This window comes from Ranitomeya imitator, chromosome 1 (assembly GCF_032444005.1).
Source record: "Ranitomeya imitator isolate aRanImi1 chromosome 1, aRanImi1.pri, whole genome shotgun sequence".
NCBI lineage: Eukaryota > Metazoa > Chordata > Amphibia > Anura > Dendrobatidae > Ranitomeya > Ranitomeya imitator.
The window spans coordinates 953,442,522-953,456,939 of NC_091282.1; the positions used below are offsets into that span (position 1 = coordinate 953,442,522).

The window sequence follows — 14,418 nt, forward strand, 5'->3', positions numbered from 1 at the left end:
TAGGTATAGCATCTCTGTAGGTGCTTATGCACAAAGGGCAGAACTTATGTGATCTCCTATGTCAGAGATCGTAAGGCAATAATGATCAGAGGGGACATAAAATGTGTAGTATGTTATGGGGCAGGTTTCTTGTAATCAAAATGTGGGACTTTTAAAAAGATTTTAATTTCTATGTTTTTCTGTCTTTTGAGGGGGGGGGGGGTTCTAATTAATGAGCTCTGAAATCGTAAATTATTATTATATCTAGCGAAAGTGTGTCCAATTTGTGAAGAAATAAAACATCAATTTAAATCTATATTTATCCATATTTAATCTGTGTACAATGAATATTACAGCCTCCTTCCAAGATAAGAGAAGTCTAAGATAAATCTTCAGAGGTGAAAGCGTCTTCTTTGATTTTGGAGTAGTTCGTTTTTTAATGTTATTTTACAACGTTGATTTTCCTTAGTAGTCGGTAATGAATCAGAAGACAGGACATGTTTCAAAGGATCAGATGACAGATCTTTGCTGTGAAGGGATGATGGTGTATCTGGAGTAATGGCATTCACTTCATAGTAACATAGTAACATAGTTAGTAAGGCCGAAAAAAGACATTTGTCCATCCAGTTCAGCCTATATTCCATCATAATAAATCCCCAGATCTACGTCCTTCTACAGAACCTAATAATTGTATGATACAATATTGTTCTGCTCCAGGAAGACATCCAGGCCTCTCTTGAACCCCTCGACTGAGTTCGCCATCACCACCTCCTCAGGCAAGCAATTCCAGATTCTCACTGCCCTAACAGTAAAGAATCCTCTTCTATGTTGGTGGAAAAACCTTCTCTCCTCCAGACGCAAAGAATGCCCCCTTGTGCCCGTCACCTTCCTTGGTATAAACAGATCCTCAGCGAGATATTTGTATTGTCCCCTTATATACTTATACATGGTTATTAGATCGCCCCTCAGTCGTCTTTTTTCTAGACTAAATAATCCTAATTTCGCTAATCTATCTGGGTATTGTAGTTCTCCCATCCCCTTTATTAATTTTGTTGCCCTCCTTTGTACTCTCTCTAGTTCCATTATATCCTTCCTGAGCACCGGTGCTTCATTATTGTCTTTTGATCATAAATAAAATGTCATGCGTTTTTGGTTTTTTGGCCCACATTTTATTCCAGTAAATAGCTTTTTTTAATGGGTGGTTGTCATGTAGAAAGAGAAAGATTAATCAAGGGTCCCCAGACATTGACCAATCCGAACATGTGCAGCAATTGAACAATGGGCTGGAAATTTCACTTTTCTTGATTACGTTTTTCTTTTATTTTTTATTATGGCCAAAAAATTCTCATCTGTCGTCGTTATAGCTGCTCATGTAAGCAGGCATGTGCTAGTTATTGGTAGCGGAAACGCAAGGCAAATCAAGCAGTCAAAATGACTAAACTAACATACGATTAGTGCAATGCATACGGTATACATAACAATATTCCTGTTATGTTTTGTAATAAATTGTTGGTTGGTGCTCATGTTGTACAAATGTTATCTTCACATGTCAAAGGACTCTAAAGAATAAAAATAAGTGTACGGCAAGCAGGAGGGTACTGTGTCCTTCATTACTGTGAAAAAAGATCAGAAGTCAGCAAAAAGTCATCCAACTGAAAGTTTATTCTTGTATGTCTTGAATTGAGTTTCTGGAAATTTTATGTAATTTATGGCAGAACTTTACTGCAGGTAACCTCACTGGCCATTCTTAACCTTTCTTGTCTTTTCCACAAACCTTTCTATTTAGTATATATTTAATGGGGTTTTCCAAGGTCAGCAAAAGATTGTCCAAGAAGAGAAATGTGATAATAAAAGACTTTTACTTACTGTTTAAATCCCCCGTAGTTCCAGCTCTTGCCATCAGTCTTTGCTTATTTGGCTCCCTACTTGGTTCTCCTCTCCCGAGCTTGACCTCAAGTACATAAAGTGTATACCTATGTGACCTTTCTAATATATAAAACTTGCTCCGTTCTTATGGTGATGTGAACTACATTTTTTATAACTATATTACTTTGGATATTTAATTGAATAACTTCATGAGAGGGAGGTGATTACTCTTCTTTTTTTTTTCCGAAAGTGATTTTTGGAATTTATAAATTGGGAAAAAATTGGCTTTCATGTAAACATTTAGCATAACCGTATTGGCTTTTATTCTTTTATGTAAAGGAGAGAAGAAGGAGAAGAAGTCAGCTACAGCAGATGATGATACCAGACCTGTTGATGTGTCTCGACTGGACCTGCGTGTTGGCTGCATTGTCTCTGCCAAGAAACATCCAGATGCCGACTCCCTGTATGTAGAAGAAGTAGATGTAGGAGAAGCGTCTCCAAGAACTGTTGTTAGTGGTCTTGTGAAGCATATTCCTCTAGAACAGGTATACGATAATGAATTGTACTAATTCTATAGCATAAATGCCATATATACTATACACCGTATGTACAGTATGAATTGAATCCAGTGTGTACATATGGAAATGGGGCCAGATATTAAAGATGAAAGGGAACGTGACAGGAGATTCAGGTGACCAAACCACAGGCAAAATAATAGTATGATTCAGTCCCTGGATGCATTATAGCTTCCGTGTATGTTTTATTCACAAATATTGTGGCTCCTCAGAGAAACATTTTGAAAAAACAGCCTGGGACTATGCGTTTTGAATGACTAGTCCAAGCAAGACTTCTTTGCACCGTTTCTCTAGACTGAAAACACTTTTCCACAACATTTCAGAGTTAAACTTACAAGTCCTTCTCATTAAATTAGAATATCATCAAAAAGTTAATTTTATTTCAGTTCTTCAATACAAAAAGTGAAACTTCTTTATTACATAGTCATTACAAACAGAGTGATTTATTTCAAGTGTTTGTTTCTGTTAATGTTGATGATTACGGCTTACAGCCAATGAAAACCCAAAAGTCGTTATCTCCGTAAATTAGAATAATTAACAAAAAGCACCTGCAAAGGCTTCCTAAGCGTTTATAAAGGTCCCTTAGTCTGTTTCAGTAGGCTGCACAATCATGAGGAAGACTACTGACTTGACAGATGTCATTGACGCACTCCACAAGGAGGGTAAGCCACAAAAGTTCATTGCTAAATGAGCTGGCTGCTCAGAGTGCTGTATCCAAGCATATTAATGGAAAGTTGAGTGGAAGGATAAAGTGTGGTAGAAAGGACTGTTAAGAAAACGCCATTCAAATATTTTGGGAAGATTCACAAGGAGTGGACTGATGCTGGAGTCATTGTTTCTAGAGCCACCACACACAGACGTATCTAGGACATGGGCTACAAGTGTCGCATTCCTTGTGTCAAGCCACTCATGATCATGACCAGTAGGAAAAAGACAGAAGTGTCTTACCTGGGCCAAGGAGAAAAAGAACTGGACTGTTGGTCAGTGGTCCAAGGTGTTGTTTTCAGATGAAAGAAAATTTGCATTTCATGTGGAAATCAAGGACTCGGAGTGTGGAGGAACAGTGGAGTGGCATACAATCCAAGCTGCTTGAGGTCTAGTGTGTAGTTTCTGTAGAGGAGTAGACCGGGCTGTGTGTGCTAACAAGGCACTGGGTCCGGAGCTGCTGGGGCTGGGCCTACTGTTGCAGGAAGAAAGGGGATTGAGGACGGAACCGACCCTTGATCTGTGTAAAGGGGGCGTGGTGAGCCAGGGAAGTACAACTCTGGCAAGAGACCACTGCACAATGTTCAGTTGTTGATTTTTCTCTTTATAGGTATATTTTAGAGTAAAATGTAAATTGTTCGTTTATTCTATAAACTTCTGACATGTCTCCGAATTTCCAAGCAATAAATTTTCTATTTTTTTTCTGACAAAGAAAAATGGTCAAATAAAAAAAATCAGTGCTTTCAGACCTCAAATAATGCAAAGAAAACAAGTTCATAATTATTTAGAAACAACAATACTAATGTTTTAACTCTGGAACAGTTCAGAGATCAATATTTTGGGGAATAACCATGATTTTTAATCACAGCTTTCATGCGTCTTGGCTTTCCACCAGTCTTTCACACTTGGGACTATCCCTATTCCTCTTGATTACATTCCAGAGGTTTTCAATGGGGTTCAGGTCTGGAGATTGGGCTGCTCATGACAGGGTTTTGATGTGGTGTCTTAATTTTTCCAGAGCTCTATAAAAGGGTTTGTGCAGGAAAAGAGCAGGGCGTCCAGCCAAAGACAGGAGTTAATGAGGACCGGCGCTGGGCCGTGGGTGGAAAGAGGCCGCACGGCAGCAATTACGCCCGGGTACAGCAAGGACTCTCAGACCTCGCCGGGTGCACGGAGGGACGTACGCCGAGTGGAGGATTGCAGTGAGTTACTCCCTGCTGCGTCTCAGCATAATGTACTAGGGGCTCAGTGGGTCAGACCGGTGACTGCCCGCTGCCGCCAGAAGAGAGACCGACTTGTTAGGCGGGGAAGCCGGAAGAACTCCGCACCGGCCTCAGCCGGCAGCCAGCCACTCACACCAAGAATAGAGAAGGACATCTGAGTTACGCTAAGCTCAATTGACATTTTTGAACTGCCATCTTGAGTTATTTTCCCCCTTGTACCCCTCAGCTTCCACCTTGTTTATTCCCTGTTACTCTCTGGGAGGAGATTATCCCTGTACCTATTAAATAAGTAATTGTATTCCCCTGTTACCCTTTGCTCTGTGTAACTGCATCCTCCACAATCATTAATGGTTTGGGGAGCCATGTCATCTGCTGGTGTAGGTCCACTGTGTTTTATCAAGACCAAAGTCAGCGCAGCCGTGTACCAGAAAATGTTAGTGCACTTCATGCTTCCTTCTGCCGAGAAGCTTTTTAGAGATGGAAATGTCATTCTCCAGCAGAACTTGGCACTTGTACACACTGCCAAAAGTAAGAATACCTGGTTTAAAAACAACAGGATCACTGTGCTTGATTGGCCAGCAAACTCACCTGACGTTAACCACATAGAGAATCTATGGGGTATTGTGAAGAGGAAGATCAGAGACATCAGACCCAACAATGCAGATGAGCTGAAGGCTGCTACCAAAGCAACTTGGGCTTCCATGACACCTCAGCAGTGCCACAGGCTGATCACCTCCATGCCATGCGGCATTGATGCAGTAATTGATGCAAAAAGGAGCCCCGACCAAGTACTGAGTGCATTAACTGAACATACAATACAGTAGGCTAACATTTTGGATTTTAAAATCATTTTTTCAAGCTGGTATTATAAAGTATTCTAATTTACTGTGGTAATGATCATTAACATTAACAGAAATAAACACTTGAAATAGATCACTCTGTTTGTAATGACTTCACTTTTTGTATTGAAGAACTGAAATACATTAACTTTTTGATGATACTCTCATTCACTGAGAAGCCCTTTGTATATGAGTGCTGTTTTCCATTTGCCAATTTCCTACAACTTTGCTTGTCAGAATTGTAGGGTATAAGGGGATCCTTAGATTAAACCACAATGTAGATTTTTTTTTTTTAATTATATGATTTTGTTGATCCTTAATTCTTTAAGCATATGATGTATGAACAGTGAAGCCAGCGTTTAAGGGTTTCATGATGACCGCTGTCCCCACAAAAAAAATACGGATTACTGAAGAAATTCTTTAGTAATAATTTCATATAATTTGTATTTACCAGTCCGAAAGAAAAAAATTGGGGAGCCATGTGCATCCTCAGGGACAACATCAGCACCATCCAAACCTTGGTAGAGGGCATATGTCAGTCGACTGGTTTAGGAGAGAATGTGACTACAATGATGCTGCTTCGAGGGGGGCCACAGACACATGGAGATGGCCCTGTGTATCATACTATGGTTGAAAACATACATGTGTCCAACATAATTTATAAGAATAGATTCCAGAATGTGAAATGCATCTCCACTCTCTTTGGCTGAATGCAGCTCTTAAATACATTTCCAGTTTTTCTTCTGCGTAGCATGTGTGGTCCTCCCAAAATAATGTTTCCAGTCGAAAATCTAACATTGAGCAAACATTTAGGAATGCATAAAGTCATTGTTAAGGTTATGAACTGTGACTGCATATTTGCTCCAAATGTTTATCTATATAATGATCACTATTTCTTTATTTAGTTTATTATTGATTGTTGATTTTTTTTTTTTTAGGGGAGTGGTTGTGGATATGTTGTTTCCTTGAACAGCTGTAGTGGTAAAACATAATTTCGGTGCTCTAGAAACCTTTTGTTCTCTTCTGCTAATATTAGTCTATGTTAACGCTGCTTTTTTTTTAGTTTTCCCACTAAATGCCGCTTGAGGAAAACCCCAGTGGTTGTTCTCCTGAAGCTGCTCTGCCGGTGCCATCTCTCTCGCAGCGGTTCTGCCCGTGGCATTTTGTATTGTAGTATAGAGAATGGGCGGCTTTCTAGCAGAAGCCGCCTGAAGAATCAACTGACCACTTCTTTTAATCAGGATTTTCTAACTCTGAAGTGACATAAGACAGAACAATTGCACAGCAATTTTATTTTGACACTGATGTGCATTATGTTTGTCTATGAGGCATTATTTCAGCCCTCTGTTAGGCAGATTCCGAGCAGAAGTGTCCTGATTTGTGCATATAAGGCTTTTTTTTTCTTAAAATGAATATATGCACATTGTTTTTTTGTCTGTGAAACCAAAGTTTATACATTTTAGGTTTCCATGTGCTTCATCCCTGTTTTATGAACCTTTGAATGTGGTAAGAGTAGGATCTAATTTGAAGGCTATTTTCTCTTTTTCATTTTTTCCTTGGGGACCCATCGTTTATGGCTACATTCTTAGTGCCAAGATTAATGCTAACCTTGGGAACGATTGCAAACTGCTGATCAATAGTCCTCGGGGTGCAGCAGGGAAGATCAGTGTGCTGCCAAGTCATTCAAGTAATTAGATAATTGTCTCTGATGCTTGCTTGAGCTTTAAAATAAATACATGCATAAATAATAAGGAGCACCTGGGAAATAAGAAGAAAAACGGCACTTGATGTGAATCATGTGCTCCTAAGTACAGATATAAAACAACAATAGAAAAATAAAACATCTGGTCAATTACATGTTAGAGTCGTATATCTTCATCATTGCTATAAATACTCTTAAGTTAGGTATCTATCAAGGAAAATCATTTTCCAGCTCTGGAGAAAATGGAGCATTTTATGACTGGTATGTGCAGTCCAAATGTAGACTGAAGTGGTAGGGCTTAAAGAAGTTCATTTTCTCTCTGCTTTTTAACATTCCCTTTAACCACAAGCTTCCTGGATGTTGAACTGCTTAACATGCAACTAAGAGAGACACCAGGGGAGCAATTTATCAAAGCGGTAAATGGCCACCAAAGTCAATCTCCAGATGGCCAACGTTGCAATGGCAGAATTGCCCTGACATTTTTTTTCTCAAATGAAAATATAAATGTATGTATGGGGGAGTGATCACCAAAATTGTACATGCCTCTAAAATTCATGTCTTCTCATTGATTTAGGTTTACCTGGCAAAGTCCCAAAGTGTACATGATGATGCAATCACTTTAGATGTCTTCATTTTCTCTTTTATTTTAAATGTAATTTATATAATTCTGAAGGCCATGTGTGTACTTGAGATACAGTACCATGCAAAAGGTTATAAGCACATATGAAAAAAAAGGCTGCATTGTAAGAATGCTTTGAAAAATAGAAGTGTTAATAGTTTATTTTTATAAATTAACAAAATGTGAAGTGAATGAAGAAAATCGAAATCTAAATTAAATCAATATTTGGTGTGACCACCCTTTGCCTTCAAAACAACGTTAATTCTTCTAGTTACATTTGCACAGATTTTGAGAGAACTCGGCACGGAGGTTGATCCAATCATTTTGGAGAATTAACCACAGATCTGTGGCTCTAGGCTTCTACAAATCCTTCTGTTGCATCATGTAATCCCAGACAGACTTGATTATGAGAGCTCTTTGGGGTCATATCATCACTCCCAGGACTCCTTGTTCTTCTTTACACTGAAAAAGTTTTAAATGACATTAGCTGTATGTTTGGGGTTGTTACTCGGCTGCAGACTAAATTTGGAACCAATCCGACACCTCTCTGATGGTATTGCCGGATGGATACTTATCTGCCTATATTTCTCCACTAATCTCCACTATTCTTCCCTGTTGCCTGCTTACACTGCCTTTTATTACAGCCAAATATTTCAGATTTTGACCCTTTAGTTTAGAGCACTCAATGCCAGATTCCTGCACCTCGTTTGTTGTGTTTTCATGCTTGTAGAAAGTATGGTTTTTTTTTTGCCTGTTTATTCATCCTTGAAGACTATTTCTGGCCAGATTTGTCCAAGCAGTAGATGGGTGTAGTTGGGTCCTACTAGTTGCTGCCAGATCTGAGTGGATGGTACTGCTGAACATCTTATTTTGAAGGGAAGTAAAGTATCTTTCCTCTGCTGCATTAAGTTTCCAAGGCGGGCTACTGTGTCTACAGTTCTCAACATTGCCCAAGGAATTACAGGCAGAAGCTTACCCATCATAGTATACCATGAGTGAGGCATCCAATTGCTTCCAAATTTATACTGCAGCAGGAGAACAACCTCCAAAATACAACCATAGCTTTAGCATCAAGAAGAACAAGGAGTGCTGGAAGTTACGATACGGCCCACAGAGAGCTGTGATCTAAACACTATCAAGTCTTTGTGGGATTACGTGAAGCTACGGAAGGGTTTGATCAAGCTTGCATCCACAGATCTGTGATTAGTTCTCTAAGATGTTTGGAACAAACGCCCTGCCGAATTCCTTCAAAAACTGTGTGCAAGTGTGCCTAGAAGAACTGCTGATGTTTTGAAGGCAAAGGGTGGTCACACCAAATATTGATTTGATTTAGATTTCTCTTTTGCTTGTTGACTTTCCATTTTATTAATAGATAAAAATTAGATATCAACACTTGTTTTTGAAAGCATTTTACTCCACACCGACCTAAAACTGTTGCACAGTTTTGGTCACGATATCACAGTATTTTGTTCTCTACTCACTTTCCCCTCTACAGGCTCCATCTCTAATTTTCAACTGTCTCTAGGCTGGGGTTTGGAGAATATCTTTTACGATGTGTTCCATACACAGTACACAGAGACAATGTTCATAAACTACAAAAGGATCAAGGATAATTACAGAAACCTGTCAAAAACTTGAACCCCTTACCCCCCTCGGTAAGCCATTAATATGACTGTGTAGCCCTTTAAAAGATAAGTCAGTCGATTTTATTATTTGAAAATGCTGCTTCAGCAGCAAGAGGTCATATTTTTAAATTCTGTCTGGAAGTGCATTCGGGCGTGATGATGTACTTTCAGCTTCTTAGCCTCCGCTGTATTCCTGAACTAGGAAAATGATTATGGCTACTTTCACACTTGCATCATTTGGCCTCCGTCGCAATGCGTCGGTTTGGAGAAAAAAAACGCATCCTGCAAAGTTGCCCGCAGGATACGTTTTTTTCTCCATAGACTAGTATTATCGACGCATCGCGAAGTATGGACTCACATTCCATACGTCGTGCACTGGATGCATCGGTATTTGGCGGACTGTCGTAGCTAAAAAACGTTCAAGGGAACTTTTTTTTGTACGTCGGGTCCTGCATTTTGAACTGCGCAGGCGCCGCTGGAACTCCACCCCCTCCTCCCTGGGACTTCACAAAGGGCAGCTGACGCGTTGAAACACTGCGACCGCTGCTCACGTTGTGCAAAAAATCACTGTCCGTCGGTACGTTGCGCCGACGCTTTGTGACGGCCCCGTACCGATGAAAGTGTGAAAGAAGCCTAACAGAACAGAAACCATCACCAGAACCTGAACATGGACCTGATCACCATATAGGCCTAAATAGTTAACCAACAGAACAACCCAAACAAGAGACTGTAAAACATGGTGTCCCATAGTCTGTATATTAAAATTCTATAAATCTTTATTATTTCATATCAATAATTTTTTATATATAAAGGGCGATAGTGCGTCCCAAATACGTAAAGATAAGATGATTGGACAAAAAGGACTCGGGTAATAAGAGTCAAGGCTCATCACAAACAGTATCAGGATACGGGGAAAACTTTTCCTTGGAGTGTTGTCCACAAGAATGTACAGGAATATGCAAATATAACTAGCCAACTTGACGAGTCAAGGTAAAATCAGAAAAAGGCAAGTGAATACCGCTAATAGCCATTATAGTTATTATACAGCCATCATTTCTGCAAAGTGACATAATCCCTGTTAGTGCTGCAACCTTATTTCAATGTCAGTAAACCCAGGCGGTCATTTTTGCCCATATGTATTCCTGTGCGACTTAGACTCACATCCCCAACGCGCGTTTCTTGCTGTTGAACCCAACTTTAGGATCATAAAGGGATCGACGGGCTTATCTTTTATGGGGCTACATAGTCTTATTAAAGTGGGAAGAGAGGAATAACGTTTCTAACAGATTCGCTTTAAATTGTAAACAACAGTACTGAACAGTGTAGCCATGAATCAAACTAACTGGGGTGAAATTAAACACTATAAAACAGCACTATTTCTGTGCCGCTTTCATTCCAACTCTCTCTCTGTTTTCTCCTGCCTCCCTTGCTGTCTCACTTTCTTTCTCAAACTCTTTTGTTTCTCTACATCTTTCTCTCTCTCTCTCTCCCTTTCTCCCACCTCTCTCACTTTCCCTCTCTCTCTCCACCTCTCTATTCCCCTACACTCTCTGTAGACACTAATAGGCAGCTGTATTCTGATTCTTTGAGCTGACAGTCTGCATAGTCTGGAGTAAAGGCCCCTTCACATTAAGCGACGCTGCAGCGATACCGACAACGATCCGGATCGCTGCAGCGTCGCTGTTTGGCAACGATGCCGGTAACCAGGGTAAACATCGGGTAACTAAGCGCAGGGCCGCGCTTAGTAACCCGATGTTTACCCTGGATACCATGCTAAAAGTTAAAAAAAACAAACACTAGATACTTACCTACCGCTGTCTGTCCTCCAGCGCTGCGCTCTGCTTCTCTGCTCTCCTCCTGTACTGTCTGTGAGCCGGAAAGCAGAGCGGTGACGTCACCGCTCTGCTTTCCGGCTCACAGACAGTACAGGAGGAGTGCAGAGCACAGCGCTGGAGGACAGACAGCGGTAGGTAAGTATGTACTGTTTGTTTTTTTTAACTTTTAGCATGGTATCCAGGGTAAACATCGGGTTACTAAGCGCGGCCCTGCGCTTAGTTACCCGATGTTTACCCTGGTTACCAGTGAAGACATCGCTGGATCGGTGTCACACACGCCGATCCAGCGATGTCTCCAGGGAGTCCAGCGACGAAATAAAGTTCTGGACTTTATTCAGCGACCAACGATCTCCCAGCAGGGGCCTGATCGTTGGTCGCTGTCACACAGAACGATTTCATTAACGATATCGTTGCTACGTCACAAATAGCAACGATATCGTTAACAATATCGTTATGTGTGAAGGTACCTTAAGACAAATTTTTAGCTGTTTTACAGGGAGAATAGTGTGTTCAGAAGTCAGTGGGAGGAGGTGTGGCTCATAGGTAAATAGGATATGTTGAAGCAGTACTGAAGAATCAGTAGAACATACAGTGGGGAAAATAAGTATTTGATACACTGCCGATTTTGCAAGTTTTTCTACAGACAAAGAATGGAGAAGGCTGCAATTTTTTATCATAGGTACACTTCAACTGTGAGAGACAGAATCTAAAAATAAAAAACAGAAAATCACATTATGCTTTTTAAATAATTAAATTGCATTTTATTGCATGAAATAAGTATTTGATCAGCTACCAAGCAGAACGAATTCTGTCTCTCAAAGACTTCTTAGTTTTTCTTTAAGAAGCCCTCCTGCTCTGCACTTATTACCTTCATTAATAGCACCTGTTTGAACTCGTTACTTGTATAAAAGACACTTGTCCACACAAAATAAATCACACTCCAACCTCTCCAGCATGGCCAAGACCAAAGAGCTGTCTAAGGACACCAGCTAAAAAATTGTAGACCTGCACAAGGCTGGGATGGACTACATGGAAATAGGCAAGCAGCTAGGTGAAAAGGCAACAACTGTTGGCATAATTATTAGAAAATGTAATAAACACAAGATGACTCAATCTTCCTTGGTCTGGGGTTCCATAGAACGTCTTGCCTCGTGGGTTAAGGATTAGAGATGATCAAATAGCTTCAGAAAACTCCTTATCCAATTAGTTATAGTGCTTACCGAATAGCTGCATCGGGAACCCGGATACCTGGAGCACTCCTGATAATCAGCTGTTCGGCACCGTAGCTACATGTGACACGGTTGTGTAATAGTCACACATGCATGGAGAGCCCAACAAACAGGCTCTCCATGCATGTGTTGTGACTGTCACACAGCCACGACATATCCAACTGCGCGCCGAACAGCTAGTTATCGGGAGTGCTCCAGGTATCCGGGTTCCCGATGCAGCTATTTGGTAAGTGCTATTCTGATATGGAGTTATCCGAAGCTATTCGCTCATCCCTAGTAAGCATGATTCTGAGAGAGGTCAGGAACCAGCCCAGAACAACACAAGAGGACCTGGTCAATGACCCGAAAAGAGCTAGGACCACAGTTTCAAACATTATAGTTAGTAACGCACTACGCCATCATCGATTAAAATCCTGCAATGGTCACACCAGCACATGTCCAGGTCCGTTTGAAGTTCGTCAATGACAATCTGAATGATCCAGAGGAGGTATGGGAGATTAGACCAAAATAAAACTTTTTTGTACGAACACCACTCGCCTTGTTTAGAGGAACAGGAAGAACAGTGTCCCAACCATGAAGCATGGTGGGGGAAACATCATACTTTGGGGGTGCTTTTCTGCAAAGGGCACAGGACGACTGCACCATATTGACGGAAGGAAGGATGGAGTCATGCATCACAAGGTTTTAGCCAACAGCTTCCTTCCCTCAGTAAAAGCATTAAAGATGGGTCCTGGCTGGATCTTCCAGCAAGGCAATGACCCGAAACATACAGCCAGCCAACTAAGGAGTGGTTTAGAAGAAGCATTTCAAAGTTCTGGAGTAGCCAGTCTCCAGACCTGAACCCAACAGAACATCTTTGGAGAGAGCTGAAACTCAATGTTGCCCATTGAGAGCCCCAAAACCTGAAAGATCTGTATGTAGGAGTGGGACAAAATCCCTGTTGCATTGTGTGCAAACTTGGTTAAGAACTACAGGAAATGTCTTCCCCCATCGTGATGGTAATGTCACGATGGGGGCAGGTTTTGCTGCGTTGAGAATCTCTCCCCCCATGTGATCACCCACCTATCCACTCTCTCTTTCTCTCGTCTGTGCTCTCTTCTTTGACCTGTCTACCCCATGTGCTATATGCATTGTTTTTGTCCCAGCGATGCTATTGCTCTTCAAGAGTCTCATTTGCCCGTTGTTGTCTTCGACATTGTGCCTTTGCTGCTTTCCTTTCATTGTCATTGGTGTATTTTTTAGGAGGAGCCATGTTGGCATTGATATTTGCTTTTTAAAGGGGTTTCCCCATGAATGAAAATTAATTTTAAAAATTGTCTGTGTCTGACCGTGTACAGAACATACCACAGGGAGGAAGCAAAAGACAATACGGACATTACAACAGGAGGTCGCAGAGGTTACTTTTTGTGAGGTAAAATATTGTTTAATAACAGTCAGTGAAATATTTTACCTGACAAAAAGAATCCTCTGTGATCCCCTCCTGTAATGTCAGTATTGTCTTTTGCTTCCTCCCCTGCCCAGGAGATGTGGTATGCTCCGTACACGGTCAGACACTGACAATTTTTAAAATGAACTTTCGTTCGTGGGAAAACCCCTTTAATGTGACCGGCTTCCTTTGCCTGTAAACACATTGCGCATCAGCCTCCGGGATCCGCCGAATGATTTACTGCACCTGTGCGGAATTCGCAGGGTGTGTGGTGCGTATGGCGTATACTGTGTGTGTGTTTGTGGTGCATACGACATATACAGTGTGTGTTGTGTATGGCGTATACAGTGTGTGTGTGGTGTGATGGTCTTCTGGTGGTACCGCGCAAGAGGCAGGTACCACCAGCAATTTCCATATTGAGACACCCATCACTTGGTTGTCCCAATATGACGGTTGGTGAACTTCCGTCTCTTGGAATTCTGGGATCCGGACACATCTGGACTGAACAGGATGTGAAGACATTACAAGGTAAGTATATATTAAGATAAGGAAAAACCGCAATTGTAGACATTTTTTTAATAACTATCAAGGTTGGCTCTCCACCTTGTCCAACTTTTTAATTTCCAGGACATCCCTCCTGACAGCACCCTGGAGGACGTCCTCCTCCTCCTTGCCGGGACAGGAAACACGAGAGTTTTAAGGTCCGGTCCCACCCCCAATTCCTCAGTGTTTTTCCTGTCCCTGCATGGAGGGACACACGAGAAGAGCTGTGCAAGCTTACCGAGCGGGATCGTG

The 14,418-nt window shown here is 41.2% G+C and overlaps 1 protein-coding gene across 3 annotated transcripts in view; it reads left to right on the forward strand.

The window, feature by feature from the left end:
* Window positions 1-14,418, forward strand: part of AIMP1 (aminoacyl tRNA synthetase complex interacting multifunctional protein 1) — a 132,112-nt gene that overhangs the window by 82,062 nt on the left and 35,632 nt on the right. For all 3 annotated transcript variants that reach the window (XM_069743719.1, XM_069743718.1, XM_069743720.1), the window contains one exon: window positions 2,185-2,390. In XM_069743719.1, coding sequence (XP_069599820.1) covers window positions 2,185-2,390 — 206 coding nt within the window. The remainder of the gene's footprint in view (window positions 1-2,184; window positions 2,391-14,418) is intronic.